This window comes from Oncorhynchus masou, chromosome 24 (genome assembly GCF_036934945.1).
Source record: "Oncorhynchus masou masou isolate Uvic2021 chromosome 24, UVic_Omas_1.1, whole genome shotgun sequence".
NCBI classification, from domain to species: Eukaryota; Metazoa; Chordata; class Actinopteri; order Salmoniformes; family Salmonidae; genus Oncorhynchus; species Oncorhynchus masou.
This window is the reverse complement of record NC_088235.1, coordinates 92,582,556-92,607,830: the sequence shown is the minus strand read 5'-3', so window position 1 is coordinate 92,607,830 and position 25,275 is coordinate 92,582,556. Positions and strand designations below refer to the sequence as shown.

The 25,275-nt window shown below is 42.5% G+C and overlaps 1 protein-coding gene across 1 annotated transcript in view; it reads left to right on the top strand.

The window, feature by feature from the left end:
• The window catches only part of LOC135513039 (carboxyl-terminal PDZ ligand of neuronal nitric oxide synthase protein-like), a 186,801-nt gene that overhangs the window by 115,858 nt on the left and 45,668 nt on the right, over window positions 1-25,275 (top strand). Inside the window, exons 5-7 of the mRNA XM_064935692.1 lie at window positions 501-609; window positions 13,885-14,029; window positions 14,801-14,991. Of these exons, the coding sequence (XP_064791764.1) occupies window positions 501-609; window positions 13,885-14,029; window positions 14,801-14,991 (445 nt within the window). The remainder of the gene's footprint in view (window positions 1-500; window positions 610-13,884; window positions 14,030-14,800; window positions 14,992-25,275) is intronic.

Here is a 25,275-nt window from a genome sequence, read left to right as displayed (position 1 = left end):
TCTCTCACCGCAGTAGCTGACCTCTGATTTGTCTTTTAGGGGTGTTTGTGTGAGTGTGTGTGTGTGTTCCTGTGTAATAATGTGTGTGTGTGTGATGTCTCCTACCTCTGAGTTTATTGACGTCTAGCATTTAAAGAGCAATTAGAACAATTTTCCGCTTGAATTGTAGTTTACACGACAGCGTTACGGGTCAGTGTTACACAGAGTTTAATAGGAACCCCAAAGCAGAGAAAGGCATTATTTGACTGGGCGAGCTTTGTTGAATAAAACAAATAAATGCCATGATGTAAGCGGCCTATAGTCTCAATACAAACAATATAGTACACTTCTTTTTGGCATAGTAGTTCTGTTTTGAATTAGTCAGCTGTCATCCACGTTAATCAGATGTTTGCGTGAAGGTTGAGTTGCACAAACAGATTGAGTTATTGTTCAGCCCTGAGTGTCCCTCCTCTATGGTTACTTTTGGTTGTGTATCTATTTCCTCTGTTTCTGTCCTGTAGGATCTTCTATGTGTCTCATGACTCCCAGGACCTGAAGATCTTCAGCTACATCGCCAGAGACGGACAGAGTAACATCTTCCGTTGTAACGTCTTCAAGTCCAAGAAGAAGGTGAGAAACCTAAACACACTTTCTCTTTTGCTCTCTCTCGCCTCTCTTGCAGGGTAAGGTTATCCACATTGTCCCATTGACATTACTAAGTCATGTCCAGTAATGTGTGCTAAATGTAGCAAAGGAATTCACACATTTACACTCACACTATCTTACCCTCTCACACACACACACACTCGCTCTCACACACTTTCACTCGTTGCCCCCCCTATCAACTATGCCAAGCATGTGCACACACACACACTCACAGCTTTTACACTGATATTCACAGTGGTGAAGTGTTACAGGCCCATGACTGTACTGTATTCTACCTCTACAAGACCTGCTCGTATTAGAGACAGAGAGAACAGGGAGTACTTTTGGTTTCAAGTTATTTGTCTCTTAAAGGAATTCACAGATCAACAGTGAAAAAGGCCAGACACCACAAGTCAAACAGCATGGTAGAACATTGAGATTGGGAACCTGTAAATCCTTAGACAATTCCCATTACCATTTCACACAGACACACCTCTCCAAGTTTGGTCCAGTTAGCCCATTAAGATATCTCTCTCTCTCTCTCTCTCTCTCTCTATCCCTATCAGTGATGCCAACTTAGCAATTTTGTTGCTAGATTTAGCAACTTTTCAGACAACCCAGGCAACTTCGTATTTCAAAGAGTACCTAGCAACAAATTTAGACACTTTTAAAAATGTATTTGGAACATTTAGCAACTTTTGAAAAGTGACTCAGACTCAAATGCACGCATTTCCCTCTAAATGACAACTAAAATTAGATTTTCTCTGTCACACACTCAGTCACAACACACGTGCCTGGCTGCAAAAGTGCATTGTGAGTGACATCAGCAGCAGGCGCTCAGCTCGTGTACAGACAACAGCAGGCCCTCAGCTCGTGTACAGGCAACAGCAGGCCCTCAGCTCGTGTACAGGCAACAGCAGGCCCTCAGCTCGTGTACAGGCAACAGCAGGCCCTCAGCTCGTGTACAGGCAACAGCAGGCACTCAGCTCGTGTACAGGCAACAGCAGGCCCTCAGCTCGTGTACAGGCAACAGCAGGCCCTCCCTCAGGCTCAGTGTACAGGCAACAGCAGGCCCTCCCTCAGGCCCTCTCGTGTACAGGCAACAGCAGGCACTCAGCACTCAGCTCGTGTACAGGCAACAGCAGGCCCTCAGCTCGTGTACAGGCAACAGCAGGCCCTCAGCTCGTGTACAGGCAACAGCAGGCACTCAGCTTGTGTACAGGCAACAGCAGGCACTCAGCTCGTGTACAGGCAACAGCAGGCCAGCAGCAATTTCAGCAAATTGCAAATCATTGTTGGCTGACTGCAGCAGCAGTAGTATGCGTTCAATGAGACAAACCCAATGAATGTAGTTGGTCACAAATGTTTGATCTTGAACAGAACTTACAACATCAATTAACATGTCTCAATCAAAATTGTACAGAAAAGAGTGGGAGTCTGTACCTGAGTTAAAATTGTGTCTGGAGCCAGTAATTGGGGATGATTGTCGGGCACTGTGCGTACTGCAAATCAGATATGCTTGCAAAAATGTATGACATCAAAAAACATTGTGCAACAGCAAAACATATAAATAAATCAAAACCGTACAACCCCACAACGCAGTCTACATTACCGCAGTTGGTTAAGAAAGTGGATAACTGCAAAAGCGCAGAAGCTACTATGTCAATGGCCACTGCAGAGCATGCTAGCATGCAACTGTTTAGGTACAGCTTGCAAAGCTGCCTTTTCAGATTCTGTGGCAGCAACAAACTTCCAAATTCACCAAGTGCATAGAAATGATTAGGGGAGTACTGGCTCCTTATTTTCTGAAAAGTGTAACATCAGATGTGGGGGATGAGAAGTTCAGTCTCCTTTTGGATGAGTCCATTGATGTCAGTGTCTCGAAATACCCGGGTGTGGTGATTCTGTATTTCAGTGCTAAAGAAATAACCATTGTGTCCATATTTCTCGGGCTGGTTGAATTGGAGCGGGGCAATGCCAGATCAATAGCAAAGGCGGAAGTTGAGTTTCTTCAGAAGTGTAACCTTAAAAAAGAGAATCTTCAGGGTATTGGCACTGATAATGCGTCCGTGATGACTGGGGTGCACAACGGGGTGCACAACGGGGTGCATAAGATTTTAAAGGAAGAATGTGCATTGCCCAATTTGGTACTCATCTGCTGTGTGTGCTATGATTTTCAATTGGCTGTCAGTGCAGCATCCAAGTAACCATCCCTAGGAGCATTGAGTACTTAATCAGGAAAACCTACAACTGGTTTTTGATTTCCTCAAAACGGCACGAGGCGTACAAAGCAGTGTATGCCACCATTAATTGTGGCCAGAAACTCCTGCAGATCACCAAAGTGTGTGCCACACGTTGGCTATCGATTGAGCCTGCGGTAACTCATATATTGAGCCAGTGGGAAGAATTAAAGCTCCACTTTGAGGTGACCAAGGCCAGTGAGCGTTGCTACATGGCGGATGTGCTCCACGCCACATACATGGACAAGACCAACTATGTCCACCTGACATTCTTGAAATCAATCCTGTCCGACTTACAAGTTGCAGTGAAGCAAACGGATCCTGTCAAGCTTTTTGACAATCTGGTACACCTCTTAACATCAATTTGCAGAAGAGTAGTCAACTCTATGGCAAAAATTGATGTCCTGAAAGAATCCATTAATGGACAATTTTGCACGCCCAATTTTTCAGTTTTTGATTTGTTAAAAAAGTTTGAAATATCCAATAAATGTCGTTCCACTTCATGATTGTGTCCCACTTGTTGTTGATTCTTCACAAAAAAATACAGTTTTATATCTTTATGTTTGAAGCCTGAAATGTGGCAAAAGGTCGCAAAGTTCAAGGGGGCCGAATACTTTCGCAAGGCACTGTACCTTGTTATTAGCTTGTACCTATTGTTTATCAGTTAGGTAGCATGTTAGCTAACTACCAATACTCTGCTTCAAACTATAGTTGTTCAGAATGTGTAGGTTTACTACTTAAAAAGAAAATAAATAAAATGTAATTTTTCAATAAGGGGTAATGTGTAAATGTTCAATTATTCATTGTCTTGTGTTTAAAAATAAAAACATCTGATCATATAAAATGTGTTGTGTTTATATTACTTTTACAAATAAATTTATGTGATAATAAACAAACAAATGTCAAATCATATTTTTCACCGAGATGGCCAGTCAATTTGAGAGGACGTTATTGTGTATTCTACGTAATGACGGCATCACACAATGACATCACAATGTAATTTAGCTACTTTTAGCAACAGATCGACCTGTCCCTAGCAACTTCCCCTGAAAATTAGTTGGCAACACTGATCCCTATCCCTTTTTCTGTTATTGTCTCTCTCCATTCCTCCCTCTCCTGGACTCTTGAAAGTTTGATGTTTTGGTGCCGCTAGGGCAGTTCAGACAGCTGGTTGATTACTTATTTTATTAAGGAATGTTTGTTTTTCATAACTTCATAACTTTTGTAAGTTACTTTTCATAAATGCTTTATTGCATTGGAATTGTAAATATTGGGAATTTGTATGATTGTGTGCAGGGCTCCCTTGTAAAAGATGCCTTGGTCTCAATGGGATTTCCCTTTTTAAATACATTTGAATAAATACAAATAAATTCCTCCCTCCCTCCTCTCAAGCTGTCCTCCTGTGGACAGTTTAAAGCAGTGTAATTAACGAGGCTGTCTCCATCACAGACAGTTAAACGAGGGGGAGACTTGCAGGGAGAACCCATTAGAGACCAGAGGCCTGGACTAATGGGAGACTGACTTGTGTGTGTCCTTCCTATCCATTGCCAGTTGCCACTCTCTGCCAGTCTCAGACACGGGCCCTGGCATGGGCCAAGTGGCATAGCTTTGGGCGTCCATCACCCAGGATACTGAGCCAGCAGGTGGCTAAAATTATTTGACCATGCAAATACTCACCAATCTGGCTACATTTTCCAAATGAATGAATCTGATAATTCATCTTCAAAGACATCCTCTTAGTCATTCCCCCTGCCATTGTTCAGAGCAGTCACAGTTGCACCCCAGCCCTGTCTGTTTTAATGACTGTCTGAGAAACTGTTGAGCCATAATGGCTGTTAATTGGCAGGCTGAATTGGAGGGAAAACACCTTGACTCAGAACAAAGGCTTGGCAGTTAGAGAGACTGAGAGTCATTATGACACACTAACTTTTGTGGGCTGTTCTACTGCTGGTCCTTTATCTGGGTTTACAACTCTAACAATGCTAACGATGGTAGTACTGCTGGTACTTAATATGGGCTAATGACTAACAAGGCAAATGGTGCTAACAATGTTAGTGCTGCTGGTCCTTAATCTGGGCTACACTCTTCCAAAAAATAAAATCCTTATAGAACCAAAAAGGGTTCTGTCGCTTGCTTCACATATGGTAACCCTTAAAGTTCTTCACTGAACCAAAATGGTTCCATGTAGAACACTGAATGTTGCCATTTATTATATAATTTTTAGCTAAGAATATAATTTAATAAACAATTAAATAATGGACTAATAATACCAGCATAGGTTTTTGGACTGTATTGTCATTATATGCAAGCATAGTTTGTAAATATGCACTGGTGGCCAGCAGAGAGGCATCTCTTTGTTTGAATGATGGCCCACATCAACTCTGGCTGACTTCCATGCAATACACCTTTGTCCATTAGTTATAGAGAACAACAAAAATGTGTCTGCTGCTCCATCCCCCCCAGACAGCACACCTCAGCACGCACAGGTTCAAGCTACAGGATGTTGTTGGGGTTAAGCACCTTGCTCAAGGGCCCAACGGTAAGGGAATGTTTTGAGGATATGAACCCAGCAGCCCTCCAGTTGTGAGATCAATTTTACCCATTTCTTTCCAGCGCCTGGCCCAGAATTCAAACCGCCCACAAGTCCAATTCCCCTAGCGGCTGGGCAGTACAGTACTGGTTCCAGAGAAGAAGGAGAAAAAAACAGCTAATCTGCCAAAATGAAGACATCATTTATTCTAAATATTTTATGCATACCTCCTCTCAGTCAGTAAGTTTTCTAAAGGCCTCATGAAACACAGACCCTTCAATTGACTCCATACTGAAATAAAAGTATCAATTAGCTCATTGCCAATGTCAGACTGGGTCTGTAGCTCTATTTGGAATAACAAATCATTTGTATTTGAAAGAGTTAGCTGGCTAGCTTGAAAGGAGGACTTAAAGTAGCTAGCTCACAAACATGTTCAAATTTTGCTAATATTTCAACTTATTTGTCTAGCCTATGACTTTGGCTTCATATATTTTAATAAAATAATCACCTTTGCTTACCTTAATACTTTGAAAAAGAATGTGCTTATTGGTAGGCTACTTGCAAGTTGGTTCAAACACCGTCCTCTTGTGTTGTCATTAGGTTTGGGCGGTATCCAAATTGTCATACCTTCATACTGACCTTGTGCCATTCCGGGATATTCTGTAATACCGGTACTGGCTCTGTTTTCAAACCCCACTGATACTCTGTAATCCAAAGGTTAGTAATGCTAACAAGTACATGTAAAATCCCATAGAGAATACTAACTAAATGTTAAGCACATTGCAAACATTTGTACAGTTCCTTATCTAATAGATACAAGTGTAGAAGTAACTCAAACATGCTACTCAATTTGCTGCTTGTACAAAACAAATATTAGGCAGCAAGGCTCTTAATCCAGAACGGGGTTCTCTGCTGTTGCCAAGCGAATGCTTGATTTTGGAAGAAGCTAAATGTCAGGAATTGTGAAAAACTATACATAAAAAAAACATAACTATACATATAGATTTTTTTAAACATTTATTTAACTAGACAAGTAAGTTAAGAACAAATTGTTATTTTCTAAAATGGCAGAGGAAACTTGGGTTAACTGGGGAAATGACTTTTTTGTTTTGCCTTGTCAGCTCAGGGATTTGATCTCGCAACCTTCTGGTTACTAATCCAACACTCTAACCACTAGGCTACCTGCCACACCTACAGTTTATTGGCATACACCTTAGTGAAATACATTTAAACTCAGTTTTTCACAATTCCTGACACTTAATCAGAGTACAAATTCCCTGTCTTAGGTCAGTTAGGATCACCACGTCATTTTAAGAATGTGAAATGTCAGAATAATAGTAGAGATAATTATTTATTTCAGCTTTTATTTATTTCATCACATTCCCAGTGGGTCAGAAGTTTACATACACTCAATTAGTATTTGGTAGCATTGCCTTTAAATTGTTTACTTTTTTTTTGTTTTTTACTACAAGCTTCCGACAAAAAGTAGGGTGAATTTTGGCCCATTCCTCCTGACAGAGCTGGTGTAAATGAGTCAGGTTTGTAGGCCTCCTTGCTCGCACGCGCTTTTTCAGTTCTGCCCACAAATTTTCTATATGATTGAGGTCAGGACTTTGTGATGACCACTCCAATACCTTGACTTTGTTGTTCTTAAGCCATTTTGCCACAACTTTGGAAGTATGCTTGGGGTCATTGTCCATTTGGAAGGCCCATTTGCGACGAAGATTTAACTTCCTGGCTGATGTCTTGAGATGTTGCTTCAATGTATCCACATCATTTTTTCCCTCATGATGCTATCTATTTTCTATTTTCCAAGCCATGAGGTCGAAGGAATTGTCCGTAGAGCTCCGCGACAGGATTGTGTCGAGGCACAGATCTGGGGAAGGGTACCAAAAAATGTATGTGGTTTTGAAGCTCCCAAAGAATACAGTGGCCTCCATCATTCATAAATGGAAGAAGTTTGGAACCATTTGCAAAAATGTCAACCTGTTTTGCTTTGTCATTATGGGGTATTGTGTGAATATTGATGAGGGGAAAAAACAATTGAATACATTTTTGAATAAGGCGGTAATGTAACAAAATGTGGAAAAAGACAAGGCGTCTGAGTACTTGCCGAATGCACCGTATATAACCTTTTTTAGTAAATGGTTCTTTAATATCATCTTTTTTCTGTTTATAGACTCTAACAATGCTAACGATGCTAGTGCTGTACCTGCTATTGATTATACAAGGTTGTGAAAGTAATCCTGGTGCAAGGACAAGGCCGTGTGAATTAAATTGTGTGTGTGGGGAGTGTGTGCGAGCGCAAGGCAGTGTGTGAATGGAAATGTCCTCTGCCTCTCTCTGCTCGGCCGAGTAGAGAGCCAATCGTTCAGACTGCAATGCAACCAATGTCACACACTCTTGTCACAATCCATCTCTGTCTAATCCAAGGGTCTCAAACATACAGGGGTGGACGCAATATACTTTAAAATGACAACTGTGTAGAAATTACAGTTTCTTGACTTTATAATCACTGAAAACAAAGCTAGACTATGGATAGAGGACTATTATTTGCACATTTTGACGGTGAGGAAATGTAACACATTTTCAGCGCAGTCCTCCGGACCTCTTTGAAGACCAAGTGCGGCCCCCGGTGCAGTATGAGTTTGACACCCCTGGACTAATCCATCATGTTCATTTATGTAATTTAGTAGACGCTCTTATCCAGAGCAACTTACGGTAGTGAGTGCATGCATTTTCATACCGGTTCCCCGTGGGAATCGAACCGTGGCATTGCAAGCACCATGCTCTACCAACTGAGCCACACGGGACCACAGATGCACATGCACCACACATGTTACACCCCTGAAAAAGGGGAGAAATAATCACGAGAGTGATACGACCTTGTTTTCTCAATGAGAACTTTTAGTGCAAATATTTTACAAAAGTAACACATTTTACAGAACAACAGATCTACAGGAAATATATAGTTTTTAGGGTACAAGGCTTATTCAAGTCCACAACATTATACACTGTAATTCACTGAAACAGATACTAATTTCAATATAACTGTCAAGCACAAAGCTTTAACTCAGTAAACCATAACTCAATTTATCAACAGGCAATAAAGTGTTTGAAAAACCATTATACAAATAACACCGCAAAATATCTTATTAACAACGCACATGTTTATTTACAATCGACATAAAATGGCAGCTACTCTCAGTACGATGATATTCTTCTCTGCAACCGAGCAGGGCAGCTGTGTTCATTGATCTGGCCAAGGCTTTCGACTCTGACTCTTTCGACTCTGTCAATCACCACATCCTCATCGGCAGACTCGACAGCCTTCGTTTCTCAAATGATTGCCTCGCCTGGTTCACCAACTACTTTTCTGATAGAGTTCAGTGTGTCAAATTGGAGGGTCTGCTGTCCGGACCTCTGGCAGTCTCTATGGGGGTGCCACAGGGTTCAATTCTTGGACCGACTCTCTTCTCTGTATACATCAATGATGTCGCTCTTGCTGCTGGTGAGTCTCTGATCCACCTCTACGCAGACGACACCATTCTGTATACTTCTGGCCCTTCTTTGGACACTGTGTTAACAACCCTCCAGGCAAGCTTCAATGCCATACAACTCTCCTTCCGTGGCCTCCAATTGCTCTTAAATACAAGTAAAACTAAATGCATGCTCTTCAACCGATCGCTGCCTGCACCTGCCCGCCTGTCCAACATCACTACTCTGGACGGCTCTGACTTGGAATACGTGGACAACTACAAATACCTAGGTGTCTGGTTAGACCAGACATGGGCAAACTACGGCCCGCGGGCCACATACGGCCCGTTAGGCTTTTTAATCCGGCCCGCCGAACTTGTCCAAATTATACTAAAAACCTCATTTTTTCCCCTTTCCCTGCAATGCCCACGTTTCCCCAATAGATGGCGCACTCAAAACACATTGACCGTTGTTGGAGTGGCGCGTATTTCTCTTTATTTTACTTTAATTTTCACTTCGTTTCACGTCACCATTAAGCCCTTCTGTGAAAATGAGCGGACCAAAGAGAAGGAAAGTGGACAGCGAATGCCGAGTGTTTAATAAGGAGTGGACAACAAAATACTTCTTCACTGAAGTCCGATCAACGGCTGTATGTCTGATATGCCAAGAAGCTGTTGCGGTTTTCAAAGAGTACAATATCAGCCATCACTTTGCCACGAAGCATGCAAACTATGCTAGCAAACAGTCAACACAAGAACGGGCGGCTACTGCTCAGAGGTTGGCAGCTAATTTACAGAGTCAACAGAACTTTTTTCACCGAAAAACTGCAATTCAAGAGTCAAGTACCAAGGCAAGTTATTTGCTGGCATTCAAATTAGCAAAGGCTAGCAAGCCTTTCTCCGAAGGCGAGTTTTTGAAAGAGTGCATGGTAGAGACAGCAGGTCTCTTGCGTCCGGAGAGCAAAGCCAAGTTTGAAAAAATCAGTTTAGCACGCAGGACAGTGACTCGCCGCGTGGAACTGATTGACGAAGATATAGTCAGCGAGTTAAACAAAAAGGCGGAGTCCTTTAAGTTATATTCACTAGCACTGGATGAAAGTAACGACATAAAAGACACTGCTCAGCTCCTAATTTTTATCCGAGGGATTAACGACAGTTTTGAGATAACGGAGGAGCTTTTGAGCATGGAATCACTGAAAGGGAAAACGCGAGGAGAGGACTTATATGAACAGGTGTCTGCTGTCATCGAGAGAATGAAGCTACCTTGGAGTAAACTTGCCAATGTCACCACGGATGGATCGCCAAATTTAACTGGAAAAAACATCGGGCTGCTGAAAAGAATCAGGATAAAGTGAAAGAAGAAAACCCTGACCAGGATGTTATTTTACTTCACTGCATCATTCATCAGGAGTCTCTGTGTAAGTCTGTATTGCAGCTTAATCACGTCGTGGATCCAGTTGTAAAACTTGTTAACTTCATACGAGCAAGGGGACTTAATCATCGTCAGTTCATTACGTTCCTGGAAGAAACTAATGCGGATCACCAGGACCTACTTTACCACTCTCGCGTCCGCTGGTTAAGTTTGGGGAAAGTGTTTCAATGAGTCTGGGAGCTCAAAGACGAGATTCGCTCATTTTTTAATTTAATGGGGAAATCCGAAGAATTCCCCGAGCTGAGCGACACAAACTGGCTTTGTGACTTTGCGTTTGCTGTGGACATATTTTCACACATGAATGAGCTGAACGTGAAGCTACAGGGGAAAGATCAGTTTGCGCACGACATGTACACAAATGTGAGAGCCTTCAAATCCAAGCTGGTTTTATTCTCCAGGCAAATGTCAAACAAATCTTTCGCACATTTCCCCACACTAGCCGTGCAGAAAGAGGCCGCCCGAAATGCGAAGAAATACTGCAAATCACTGGACGATCTGCACAGAGAATTTTGCCGTCGGTTCTGTGATTTTGAAAAAATTGACAAGTCACTTCAACTGGTGTCCTGTCCCCTGTCACAAGACCCCGAATCAGCACCGCAGGAGCTGCAATTGGAACTGATCGATCTTCAGTCTGACTCCGTCTCAAAGGAGAAGTTCAAGTCTCTTAAACTGAATGACTTTTACGCTTCACTTAACGAGACCGCGTTTCCAAACCTCCGGAGGACGGCGCAGAAGATGCTGGTGTTGTTTGGCTCGACCTACGTGTGTGAGCAGACGTTTAGCGTCATGAAAATCAACAAAGCCCATCACAGATCCAAGTTAACTGACCAACACCTCAGATCTGTCCTGAGAATTGCCACAACAAAACTAACTCCAGACTTTGATGCACTGGCAAAAAGGGAGACCAACAACACTGTTCCCACTGAAATGGTGAGTTTTTCTGCTGTGTTATGAAAAAATGCATATGGAAAGTTTGGAAGTGCGTCTTTTAATTAAGAGCAATGCACATTTACGCACAGCAGCGGTACAGTAGCTTAATTAACACTTCCACTGCACATCGCTCTTAATTTAAATTTAAATTTTCAGCTGATATTTAATACAGCCTATGTCTGTGTGCTTGGCAACGATACACGTGTACTGTTTGCGCGTGAAGGCGAGGGCGTCCGTGGCGAGTTTGTAGAGCGCACGGTCAGGACAATCCATCCATGATTTTGCGGAGTTTAACACAAGTAGATATTATTGAGCTTGAGTATTTCGTTGTGTAATAATATGTTTTGAATGTTGAAAGTGATTCCATTTTTCAATAAATGTTGATTTCTTTAACTTTGCACCTTCGATTGAAACTTATTAAAAACAGACGCAATCTTGATAAATCACAGTGCGTATGTTATTTTAATCTATTTACATTTCCTCCTCCCAGTATCTCCGAAATAGTATGTAAATGCCATATCTTGCATATTCCTTGAGACAAATTTATTAACTGATAAGGGCTATTTTTCACATTTGAAAGACAGTTAATAAATTGGGTTGTAGTGTTCTTACTGTGCTATGAGGTTTGCACACACTACATTTAATGCTTTAGTATATCCGGCCCAAACACTCCCTCCAAATGCTCCTGGCCCGGCCCCTCTGTCAAATTTTAGAACCCATTGTGGCCCGCGAGTCAAAAAGTTTGCCCACCTCTGGGTTAGACTGTAAACTCCCCTTCCAGAACCACATCAAACATCTCCAATCCAAAGTTAAATCTAGAATTGGCTTCCTATTTCGAAACAAAGCATCCTTCACTCATGCTGCCAAACATACCCTTGTAATAATGACCATCCAACCGATCCTCGACTTCGGCGATGTCATTTACAAAATAGCCTCCAATACCCCACTCAACAAATTGGATGCAGTCTATCACAGTGCAATCCATTTTGTCACCAAAGCCCAATATACTACCCACCATTGCGACCTGTACGCTCTCGTTGGCTGGCCCTCGCTTCATACTCGTCGCCAAACCCGCTGGCTCCATGTCTACAAGACCCTACAAGACCCTGCTAGGTAAAGTCCCCCCTTATCTCAGCTTGCTGGTCACCATAGCATCACCCACCTGTAGCACGCGCTTCAGCAGGTATATCTCTCTCGTCACCCCCAAAACAAATTCTTTCTTTGGCCGCCTCTCCTTCCAGTTCTCTGCTGCCAATGACTGGAACGAACTACAAAAATCTCTGAAACTGGAAACACTTATCTCCCTCACTAGCTTTAAGCACCAGCTGTCAGAGCAGCTCACAGATTACTGCACCTGTACATAGCCCACCTATAATTTAGCCCAAACATCTACCTCTTTCCCTACTGTATTTATTTTATTTATTTTTATTTTATTTATTTATTTTTTATATCTACTTTGCACATTCTTCCACTGCAAATCAAATTTGTATTTTTTATTTTTTTTTATTTCACCTTTTATTTAACCAGGTAGGCAAGTTGAGAACAAGTTCTCATTTACAATTACGACCTGGCCAAGATAAAGCAAAGCAGTTCGACACATAAATAAATAAAGGTAAAGGTGAATAATAAAGGTGAAATAAAAAAATATATAAAAAATGTATTGCTCTCTGCAAACTTAACTCTAACTTCCTCAAGATGTTACTAAGACACACCTTAAACACTCTTGACATGCTAGCGAGTTATTACATTTGAATTACTATTTTTGTTCATCAATAACGTACCCGGAAAAGGGGGAGAAATAATCATGAGTGTGATACGATCTTGTTTTCTAAATGAGAACTTTTAGTGCAATAAGAAAAGACCGCGATTTCCCCTGGAACTTGGGTGGAGACAAGAGCAATCGATCTTAGGCTCATAGATTAAGACCATTTAGTAGATCACAGATTAACATTTTTATCCTTCCATTCGGCACCACAAAATAAAGTAATCAATATAACGTTTACACATTCCTCTCACAATTCGTACCCTTTGTACGCTTGACGGATTTTAACTTTAACACAATTATATGAATATTATCAATCTCTATCAACTAATACTGAATGCATGATCTTTTTAACCTTAGATGTTTTATGATCCTCACATACTTTGAACTTACTAATACTTTTTAATGTATAACAGGCTATGAGTATTTCCTTTAACCTGTCTCACACACACACACACACACACACACACACACACACACACACACACACACACACACACACACACACACACACACACACACACACACACACACACACACACACACACACACACACACACACACACACACTCATCCTGTCCAGTCATTCTGATTGTGGTGTGATGAAGTGTTCTTGGCTACTCTTTGACAACCTCTTATTACCTCCCAGTCGTCCTCCAACTATTTTAAAAGAATAGGAATGCTATTGATTTCTTCTACCTGTCTCTCCCCTTTACTCTCACTATCTCTTTCTCTGGTCCGAGTACAGTATATTTAATTGAAGGACAGAGAGAAGTCATCCACAGTAGCTCATCAAAGAACATTGAATAACCACTCTCTCTCTCTCCCTCTGTCTCTTTCCTCCATCCCCTCCTCCCCCTCCTCTCCTCTCCTTCGTCCATCCTCTCCAGTCCCAGGCCATGCGTATCGTGCGGACGGTGGGCCAGGCGTTCGAGGTGTGTCATAAACTCAGCTTACAACACACACACCAGAACGCAGATGGACAGGAGGACGCAAACAATGACAAGACCTGCAACGAGGAGTCCACGCTCTCAGGTGAATATACACACACACAAACACACTCCTGATTGAGTGTAAGAGACCATTTGAGAGGATAGCATCACAGATGAGTCAGTCTATAGAGAGAGACTGTGACTGTGGAACAGAACAGTGGTTGGAGGACTGGCTCTAGTGACTGCTGCATCCTTTCATAGGCAGATGAGCCCACAGCACCCACGCACCACGCTCACACATACACACAAACACACATACACACATCTGCATTGACCCCCCTTTGCACCAAATCTTTTGACTCATCACATTTATTCCTTGTGTTATTATCTTTCTATTATTTTTCTATTTTTCTCTCTGCATTGTTGGGAAGAGCCTCTAAGTAAGCATTTCACTGTAATTCTACACCTGTTGTTTACGAAGCATGTGACAAATACAATTTGATTTGACACAAACACGCACACGAGAGCTGATCCCAGCTCTCTGTCTGTCCCACTAGTGTAAGCCTCAGGAGCCTCTGAGCACAGCTAATGGGCTTATCTGGAGTGTTAATTGTCAGAGCTGAGTGAACAAGAGAACCACTGGAGAACACCTTAATGAAGCTCCTCCCCTCCTGCCCCTCTTTTTTTGTCATCCTTCCTCATCTTTTGGTGTAGCAACTTTCAACAAAATACCTCTGAGTCCTCTCCCTTCCCTTCCTCTCATCTTTTTATGTTTCTCTACCTCTTGTGGTGTAGCAACTTTTTTTCTAGCAACGAAGTCTGTTACGCCATTGGCCCTCCTTCTGACAATGTGTTGGTGTGTTCGTTCACTCAGCCCGGGAGTTAACGGGAGCAGAGAAGTCGGCGGTTGCTGTGGAGACAGACATCGATGCGGAGGAGGCTCCCTTACCATTACCGGACAGTACGGTTGAGGAGTTTAACCGCGGCGTCACTGACCTGGACGGAGTGGATGCTACCGCCAAGACTGACCACACACACTTCAACAATATTGACAACGACAAGAAGGTATGGGGGTGTGTGTATGTGTTTTGGGGGGGTGAGGTTGGGGCGTGTTTGAGGGGGAAAGAAAGGAGTGGGGTGCAAGCAAAGCAGGATGAAAGTTCCATACATAGAGTATTCTAACTAAGTGCTGGAATTGGAGAACACGGTAATTGCTTGTTAGACCATTGTATTGATTGCTTACACCAGGGAATATAATACAATTGGTCAATCTATAGATTTCTTGGACCAGAGAATACAATATATTGTGGCTTTTCTAAAGATGGCTTGAGGAGGCGGAAAACAATATTGTGTGGCCTATGTATAGGTTGATATGTACAGTGACACTGTTTTTGTGAGTCAGGGAGAACCCACACACACATTAGTTAACACTTCTCTCCATTTCTTCCTAACAAAGACAGTAATTAATTTACCAGAATTTTACATAATTATGATATAACATTGAAGATTGTGCAATGTAACAGCAATATTTAGACTTAGGGTTGCCACCCGTTTGATAAAATACAGAGCAGTTCCGTATTTCACTGAAAGAATAAATGTTTTGTTTTTTGAAATTATAGTTTCCGGATTTGACCATATTAATGACCTAAGGCTCGTATTTATGTGTGTTTATTATAATTAAGTCTATGATTTGATATTTGATAGAGCAGTCTGACTGAGCGGTGGTTGGCAGCAACAGGCTCGTAAGCATTCGTTCAAACCGCACTTTCCTCCGTTTGTCAGCAGCTTTTCGCAATGCTTGAAGCACAGTGCTGTTTATGACTTCAAGCCTATCAACTCCTGAGATTAGGCTGGCAATACTATAGTGCCTATAAGAACATCCAATAGTCAAAGGTCTATGAAATACAAATGGTATAGAGAGAAATAGTCCTATAAAAACTACAACCTAAAACTTCTTAACTGGGAATATTGAAGACTCATGTAAAAGGAACCACCAGCTTTCATATGTTCTGAGCAGGGAACTTAAACGTTAGCTTTTTTACATGGCACATATTGTACTTTTACTTTCTTCTCCAACACTTTGTTTTTGCATTATTTAAACCAAATTGAACATGATTCATTATTTATTTGAGACTAAATTGATTTTTATTATTTTACTTATTATTTTAAGTTCGTGTTCATTGTTCATTCAGTATTGTTGCAATTGTCATTATTACAAATATATGTATAAAAATCATCTGATTAATCAGCATCAGCTTTTTTTGGTCCTCCAATAATCATTATTGGTATCAGCGTTGAAAAACCATAATCGGTCAACCTCAAGTTGGCACCATGCATTGGGGAAGGTAGCGTTTTCCTGGCATCTGCCAAACCAATATTAGTCCGTCGGACTGCCATATGGTGCATGATTCATCATTCCAGAGAACGCGTTTCCACGGCTCCAGAGTCCTATGGCGGCGAGCTTTACCCCACTCTAGCCGACTCTTGGCATTGCGCAGGGTGATTTTAGGCTTGTGTGCGACTGCTCGGCCATGGAAACCCATTTCTTGAAGCTCCGGAAGAACAGTGATTGTGCTGAGGTTGCTTACAGAGGCAGTTTGGAACTCGGTAGTGAGTGTGCCAACTGAGGACAGAGCTCTAGCAGGGCAGAAATTTGATGAACTGACTTGTTGGAAAGGTGGCATTCTATGACGGTGTCACGTTGAAAGTCACTGAGCCCTTCTGTAAGGCCATTCTACTGCCAATGTTTGGCTACTGAGATTGCATGGCTGTGTGCTTGATTTGATACACCTGTCAGCAACGGGCGTCTTGAAAAAAAGTATTGAAAAAGAAGGGTCAACACTGCAAATATTGACTCTTTACATCAACTTCATGTAATTGTCAATAAAAGCCTTTGACACATATGAAATGCTTGTAATTATACTTCAGTATTAAATAGTAACACCTGACAAAATATCTAAAGACAATGAAGCAGCAAACTTTGTGAAAACTAATATTTGTGTCATTCTCAACTTTTGGCCACGACTATATATATGGAGCATTTACTGTTTTATTCAGGTTTTTCAAGTGCTGGTGGCAGATCATGCATTCCAATTTCTTGTTTAGATTGTAATGGACACATTATGTGTGTAAAAAATGTTTTTTTGAAGGTTGTACTGATTATGATGAGCTAATGCTAAGCTATTTGCCAGCTATGTGTGGCGCCATGTTTGTTGACATAATACAATGCGTTTTGGCTGTCAGACCAAAGATGTTATAACAAAATGAGGTGAAGGGATGGTTCACTCGACTGACTTATGGTGCTTTCAATACAACTGGGATCTCTGAAAAGAATACGAGGTCAAATCATGACGTCCGTGATCGTTAGGTTGGAAAGTCGGAGCTCTAGAAAGAGACAGAGTTGTATGACCTTTTCAAAACAGTTTTTCCCAGTCAGAGCTCTTTTTTTCTCCAGAGTTCCGAGTTGTCGTGAACGTACTGAAATCGGAAGTCGTAGATTTCTGAGTTCCCAGTTGATTTGAACGCCGCATCAGATTGTAACTATGGTACCTCAGGGTTGCCAGCTCAGACCCCCTTTCCAGGAGTTGTATTTTTATTTAGCTTATGAACTTCTCCTGTGTTTGCCCCCCATTTATTGTTAAATCTCCCATCATAGTAATATTTCCTGCATCGTATGACCCCAAGATACCTTCCACCATTTCTATCCTCCATGGACTTGAAATCCCCCCAAAACCCCTCTGAAATGGTTTCATCCATATCTGGTAACCCTGTTTAGCTTTCACGCTACAGTTAGGCTAGGCAGTAGGCTTGTATTTGAGGTGATGATCTGTGAGGCGATAACATTTTATTTGCTTTGTGATTTGTCAAGAACTGTAAATGACTTATCAAGTCATGTGCTCCGGTACTTGTACACACTGTAACAAATACATCAAAGATTTCAAATATGCTGCTTTTCCTTCACTCTGCGTTCCAACTCATCCCAAACCATCTCAATTGTGTTGAGGTTGAGTGATTGTGGAGGTTACTACATGATTCCATAGGTGTTATTTCATAGTGTTGATGTCTTCACTATTATTCCACAATGTAGAAAATAGTCAAAATAAAAACTCTTGAATGAGTAGGTGTGTCCAAACTTTTGACTGGTACTGTATTTGCGATGGTACACAGCAGGGACCACTCAACAATGATTACAAATATGTAATCGTACGCATCAAAGGGTTAAAGATAGAGTTATGTCAACGGCGTGTTCAATATGGATCAGATTGGAAACAACACGGTGTGAAATCGCTGCAGCAACAGAGGGTTAGGAAAGGCCTTGCTCACCCCCTTTGTGTGTGTGTGTGTGTGTGTGTGTGTGTGTGTGTGTGTGTGTGTGTGTGTGTGTGTGTGTGTGTGTGTGTGTGTGTGTGTGTGTGTGTGTGTGTGTGTGCGCATGATTGATTACACAGAGATGGTTTGGGACGGGAGTGTGTGACATTGGTAGTAGAGGTGGGTGGGGGAGGGGGGTGTACTTCATCCACTGTGGGTTTTCTGGAAGCTCATGAAAGGAAATGAGCCAAAGAGCTTAAGGTCTATTTTCTCCTGTCAGGTCTCATTCATTTGACGAAGCCTTTTACTTCCAACCGCTCCTTGGTCACAGCCACAAATCAATTCAACGACATCATGTGAACAACTTGAAAGACACCAAGGCTAGTGTTGTGGACTAAAGGCACAGTCCGTAGGTTCTGTGAGATAGAAACTTACATTTGAGTCAAAAAGGATATTCAAATGATAGGTAAGATATACAAAACCTTGCAGAGAGCCTTTCTAACAGACAATCTCTTAGAAAAAAATGTAAACTACTGGAACCAAGACTTAAACATAACTGATATTGGCACAAGATGGAGGTCATACTGGAGGTCATCCAGTATAAACTAATGTATTGAATGTATTACACAAGAGAAAAAATTCACAAATGCTACAGCACAATGGCATGTCTTAAGTGTAAAACTAACAATGACTCAATAGTCCATTGTGCTATTGTGTATGTTTTTTCGCGTTATTTGTAACTTATTTTGTACATAATGTTTCTGCCACCGTGACTTATGACCGAAAAGAGCTTCTAGATATCAGGACAGCGATTACTCACCTCATACTGAAGAATACTTTCTCTTCAACGGGTCAGAAGGGAAGGATTTACTTCAGACGAGATGAGAGATGGAGGTGCCTTGTAAAAGAGATGTAAAAGAGATGGAGGTATCGAGGCAGAAGGTCCAGGGGCCTTGTAAGGATCTGTCGCCGAGAGGGCAATCTACCTTTACCATTGGTCCTATTAGCCAACGTACAGTCAAACGATAATGAAATAGACAAACTACGATCACCTATATCCTACCAATGGGATATTAAAAACTGTAAGATTTTATGTTTCACCAAGTCGTGGCTGAACAATGACATGAATAACGTACAGCTGGCAGGTTTTAAGCTTTTTCGGAAGGATAGAACAGCGGCCTCTGGTAAGACAAGGGGTGGCGGTCTGTGTATATTTGTAAACAACAGCACGAAATCTAAGGAAGCCTCAAGGTTTTGCTCGCCTGAGGTAGAGTATCTCATGATAAGCTGTAGACCACACTATTTACGAAGGGAATGTTCATCTGTATTCTTTGTAGCTGTTTATGTACCATCCCAAACCAATCCTGGCACTAAGACCGCACCCAATGAGCTGTATACGGCCTTAAGCAAACAGGAAAATGCTCATCCAGAGGCGGCGCTCGTATTGGCCGGGGACTTTAATGCCGTGAAACTCATTCGGTTTACCTCATTTCTACCAGCATGTCAAATGTGCAACCAGAGGGAAAAAACTCTAGACCACCTTTACTCCACACACAGAGACCATAACCACAATTCTATCCTCCTGATTCCTGCTTACAAGCCAAAACTAAAGCAGGAAGCACCAGTGACTCAGTCAATAAGAAAGTGGTCAGATGAAGCAGATGCTAAGCTACAGGACTGTTTTGCTATCACAGACTGGAATATGTTTCCGGGATTCTTCCAATGGCATTGAGGAGTACACCACATCAATCACTGGCTTCATCAATAAGTGCATTGATGACATAATCCCCACAGTGACCGTACGTACCTACCCCAACCAAAAGCCATGGATTACAGGCAACATCGCACTGAGCTAAAGGGTAGAGCTGCCGCTTTCAAGGAGTGGGATTCTAACCCGGAAGCTTATAAGAAATCCTGCTATGCCCTCTGACGAACCATCAAACAGGCAAAGCATCAATACAGGACTAAGATTTAATTGTACTACACTGGCTCCAACACTCGTCGGATGTGTCAGGGCTTGCAAACTATTACAGACTACAAAGGGAAGCACATCCGCAAGCTGCCCAGTGACACGAGCCTACCAAATGAGCTAAATTACTTCTATTCTCATTTCGAGGCAACACTGAAGCATGCATTAGAGCATCAGCTGTTCCAGATGACTGTGTGATCACGCTCTCTGTGAGTAAGACCGGTCAACATTCACAAGGCTGCAGGAACAGACTGATTACCAGGACGTGTACTCTGAGCATTTGCTGACCAACTGGCAAGTGTCTTCACTGACATTTTCAACCTGTCCCTGACTGAGTATGTAATATTAACATGTTTCAAGCAGACCACCATAGTCCCTGTGCCCAATAACACTAAGGTAACCTGACTAAATGACTACCAACCCGTAGCACTCATGTCTGTAGCCATGAAGTGCTTTGAAAGGCTGGTCGTGGCTCACATCAACACCATTATCCCAGAAACCTTAGACCCACTCCAATTTGCATACCGCCCCAACAGATCCACAGATGACGCAATCTCAATCGCACTCCACACTGCCCTTTCCCACCTGGACAAAATTAACACCTATGTGAGCATGCTATTCATTGACTACAGCTCAGCGTTCAACAACATAGTGCCCTCAAAGCTCATCACTAAGCTAAGGACCCAGGGACTAAACTCCTCCCTCTGCAACTGGATCCGGGCTGCCCCCAGGTGGTAAGGTTAGGTAACAACACAACCGCCATGCTGGTCCTCAACATGGGGGCCCCTCATGTGTGCGTGCTCAGTCCTCTACTGTACTCCCTGTTCACTCATGACTGCATGGCCAGGCATGACTCCAACAACATCAACATCAAGTTTGCCAATGACACAACAGTGGTAGGCCTGATCACCAACAATGATGAGATGTGTGGTGCCAGGACAACAACCTCTCCCTCAACATGATCAAGACAACGGAGATGATTGTGGACTACAGGAAAAGGAGGACCGAGCACGCCCCCATTCTCATCGACGGGGCTGTAGTGGAGCAGGTTGAGTGTAAAGTTCCTTGGTGTCCACATCACCAACAAACTATCTTGGTCCAAACACACTAAGATAGTCATGAAGAGGGCACAACAAAGCCTATTCTTTCTCAGGAGACTGAAAAGATTTGGCATGGGTCCTCAGATCATCAAAAGGTTCTACAGCTGCACCATCGAGAGCATCCTGACTGGTTGCATCACTGCCTTGTATGGCAACTTCTCAGCCTCTGACCACAAGGCACTACAAAGGGTAGTGAGTACGGCCCCGTACATCATCGGGGCCAAGCTTTCTGCCATCCAGGACCTCTATACCAGGTGGTGTCAGAGGAATGCCCTAAAAAACTCCAGCCACCCTAGTCATGAACTGTTCTCTCTGCTACCACATGGCAAGCGGTACCGGAGCACCAAGACTAGGCCCAAGAGGCTTCTTAACAGCATCTACCCCCAAGCCATAAGACTTCAGAACAGCTAATCAAAGGGATACCCAAGCCCCTCTTTTACGCTGCTGCTCTCTGTTTATTATCTATGCATAGTCACTTTAACTCTACCTACATGTACATATCACCTCAATTACCTCTACTAACCGGTTCCCCCAGACATTGACTCTGTACTGGTACCCCCTGTATATAGTGTCCCTATTGTTATTTTTATCATGACACAAGGCGAGACCCAGATGCAGACACAGGAGGCAGATTGTTGGAGTCTTACAATATTAATTTCTTAATCCAATAGGGTAAGGCAAGAGAATGGTCATGGACAGGCAAAAGGGTCAAAACCAGTTCAGAGTCCAAAAGGTACCGAAGGGCAGGCAGAATCAAGGTCAGGGCAGGCAGGCGGGAAAGCTGGTTGACTTGACTAACACACAAGACGAACTGGCACAGAGAGACAGGAAACACAGGGATAAATAAGCGACATCTGGGGGGGTGGAGACAATCACAGGAACAGGTGAAACAGATCAGGGCATGACAATTTTGTTGTTGTTTAACTATTTGTTACTTTTATTTTTAATGTTTTACTTATCTTTTTTTTCTTAACTTCTTAAAGCATTGTTGGTTAAGGGCTTGTAAGTAATCATTTCACTGTATTTGGCGCATGTGACAAATACGATTTGATTTGAGCTTGATGAGCAAAAAAAACAATAAAATACATTTTAGAATACGGCTTTAACGGAACAAAATGTGGAAAAAGTCAATGGGTCTGAGTACTTTCCAAATTCACCGTAAAATGTACTTTTAATCTGTCTGCCTGCGTATGTCAAGACATGGCATATGAGGGTGCAGAGAGATACCCAATGGGTTGGATGAAACTTTTCTCATCAATCATCTTGAGAAAACGTATACTTCAAAACTGGAAATAAACCAATCAACACAATGGAAAGGTCAAATGCTTTATTATCTAAATGTTGAATGTGCGTGGGTGACGGAGAGAAGCAAAATGGTCCAGTTTGAGAACTATTGGACTCAGTTTTGTTGGGTTGTTTAGATTATATTACTGGTGTCCCTGAACTCTGTTCTGCTTTACTCTGCTGTGATCTAGATGTGAGTTGTAGAACAAACAGCTTCGAGGTGTGCAGTCTGTTTCTACTCAACTCTTATCCTCCCCTCTCCTGTTTGGATGCCTGCAGGTGTGTTTGAAAGCAAAAGTGTGTTTTAATGGCGCATACTGCTTACACTGCTCAACAGATGGCCTCAGAAACTATCTACAGCAGGAGATTGGGATGCTACTGCTTGCTGTCTCTCTCTCTCTCTCTTTTTCTCTCTCTCTCTTTCTCTCTCTCTCTCGCTCTCGCTCTCTAACATTCTCTCTCTCTCTCGTTCTCTAACATTCTCTCTCACTCTCTCTCACTTTCTCACACTCTCACTCTCTAACATGCTCTCTCTCAAATCAAGGGGCTTTATTGGCATGGGAAACATATGTTAACATTGCCAAAGCAAGTGAAGTCACTCACTCACTCACTCTCTCTCTGTTTCGCTCTCTCTCTTCGCTGTATCAGTAAATAATTCAAAGTGCCAACTTTCCAAAGACTATTATTGTTTTCACCTCATGACTGAAGAATCAGGAAGGTGAGGTGTTAATTATTCAGTGGTGTGTGTATGTGTGAATAAATGATGGCCGTGTGTTTTTCACCAGTGTCTAACCTGAACAACTTCAGAAAAACAACCACTTAGCCTGATATCCATTAACTACACAAACACAACACTGAAACATAAACGGTATACGTGTAACAATAGTTTAAATCTGCTGCTAACTGCTAAAATGCTGTTTTAGCCTCACCTCTCCAAATAGTTGGCATCTGCCAAACCCTGTCATAGAAATCATCTGTCATGAATAATGTCTTCACTGATTGGATCAGCTCTTCACTGACAAACTCTCGCTCCCTGTTGCGCCGCATAGATTTACTATAGTAACACTAGAGCCATTCAGTCTGCTCATTTAAACACTGTCCTTGGAGGCTCACTGTATCAGCTACCGTATATAAACATGGCCACAGGCATAGACAGTTCTGAGGGAAGGGACCCCTTAGTATTAAGATTAAGAATATATACTCCTCTGCTGCACGCAGGTGCACACACACACCTCTCCCCTTCCTCCATCACCCCAGGTCTAGAGGCATTGACCTGGATGTGCTTAGTCGTACTGAGCAGGCCATTAATATCAGTCATCAATAGTAATGTCACAGACACAGATAGACACGGTTCTTTATTTATGAGGACAGAATACAGATATAAACCTGAATATCACACCACTGCATATGCTGAGTTTTTCACCCTCGACCGTTTCAAGAGTGTATCAAGAATGGTCCATCACCCAAATGACATCCAGCGATTTTGACACAACTGTGGGAAGCATTGGAGTCAACATGGGCCAGCATCCCTGTGGAATGCTTCGATACCTTATGGAGTCCTTGCCCTGACAAATTGAGGCTGTTCTGGTGGCAAAAGGGGGGTGCAACTCAGTATTAGGAAGATGTTCTTAATGTTTGGTACACTCAAATGATTAAAGATACTGCAGTAATTCTATAATACGATGCACTTAGGGTAGTCCTATTATGGCAGTGACTGTTTGAGTTTCATTGTGTGTGTGGTTTGGTTTTACTATCCTTGTGGGTACCAGAAGTCCTCACAAGGATAGTAAAATGAGGACAATTCGAACAAGTGGGGACATTTCACCGGCCCCCACAAGGAAAAAGGCTACTTTAGGCTTAAGGGTTAGGTTTATGGTTAGAATCAGGGGTTAGGGTAAGAATTAGGGGTTAGGGTTAGAATTAGGGGTTAGGTAGGGCTAGATTTGAATGGCAATACTTTTTTGTGTCCCCACAAGGATAGTAAAGCAAATGTGTGTGAGTGATAGGGGATAAGAGAAGCTCATCCACACAGAGCGCTTGGAGCTACAGGCTATTTTGGAACAGGGAGGAACGGGGGAGGAAGTTAACAACAAAGGACCTCTGAAGTGTCACTCCCTCCTGTATCCTGGCAACCATCCAGGACAGGAAGAAACCATTTTCCAACATGCAAAATAACCATGCCGTGTACCAGTACCAGTTTAGGCACACTCAGCTCCAGCCATCTGGGGGGGGGGCTGCTCTGCCTGGCATCTCTGCTGTATTACATAATCTGTACTCCTGCCTTCTCAATCCACGTGCAGGGCTCTCAGCTTGGTGCTCTCCATCACAACAACCCTACAAGCGCGCGCACAAAGATATTTCCAATCCTGTCTAGATTGTGCCTCCAGAGAGCAACTGTAGTTAGTTGGCAACAGTACTGATGGTTCGTGTTTCACAAGTCTGTAGTTCGGCAGGCTAACACATTCAGGCGACCAGGTTTAAAACTAGTCGGTCACAAACTTGTGGAGAGAGAGATAGATGGCTGGAGCTGAGTGTGCCTAAACTGGTACACGGCATGGTTATTTTGCATGTTGGAAAATATTTCCTGTATCCAGAGGTTTCTTCCTGTCCTGGATGGTTGCCAGGATACAGGAGGGAGTGACACTTCAGAGGTCCTTTGTTGTTAACTTCCTCCCCCGTTCCTCTCTG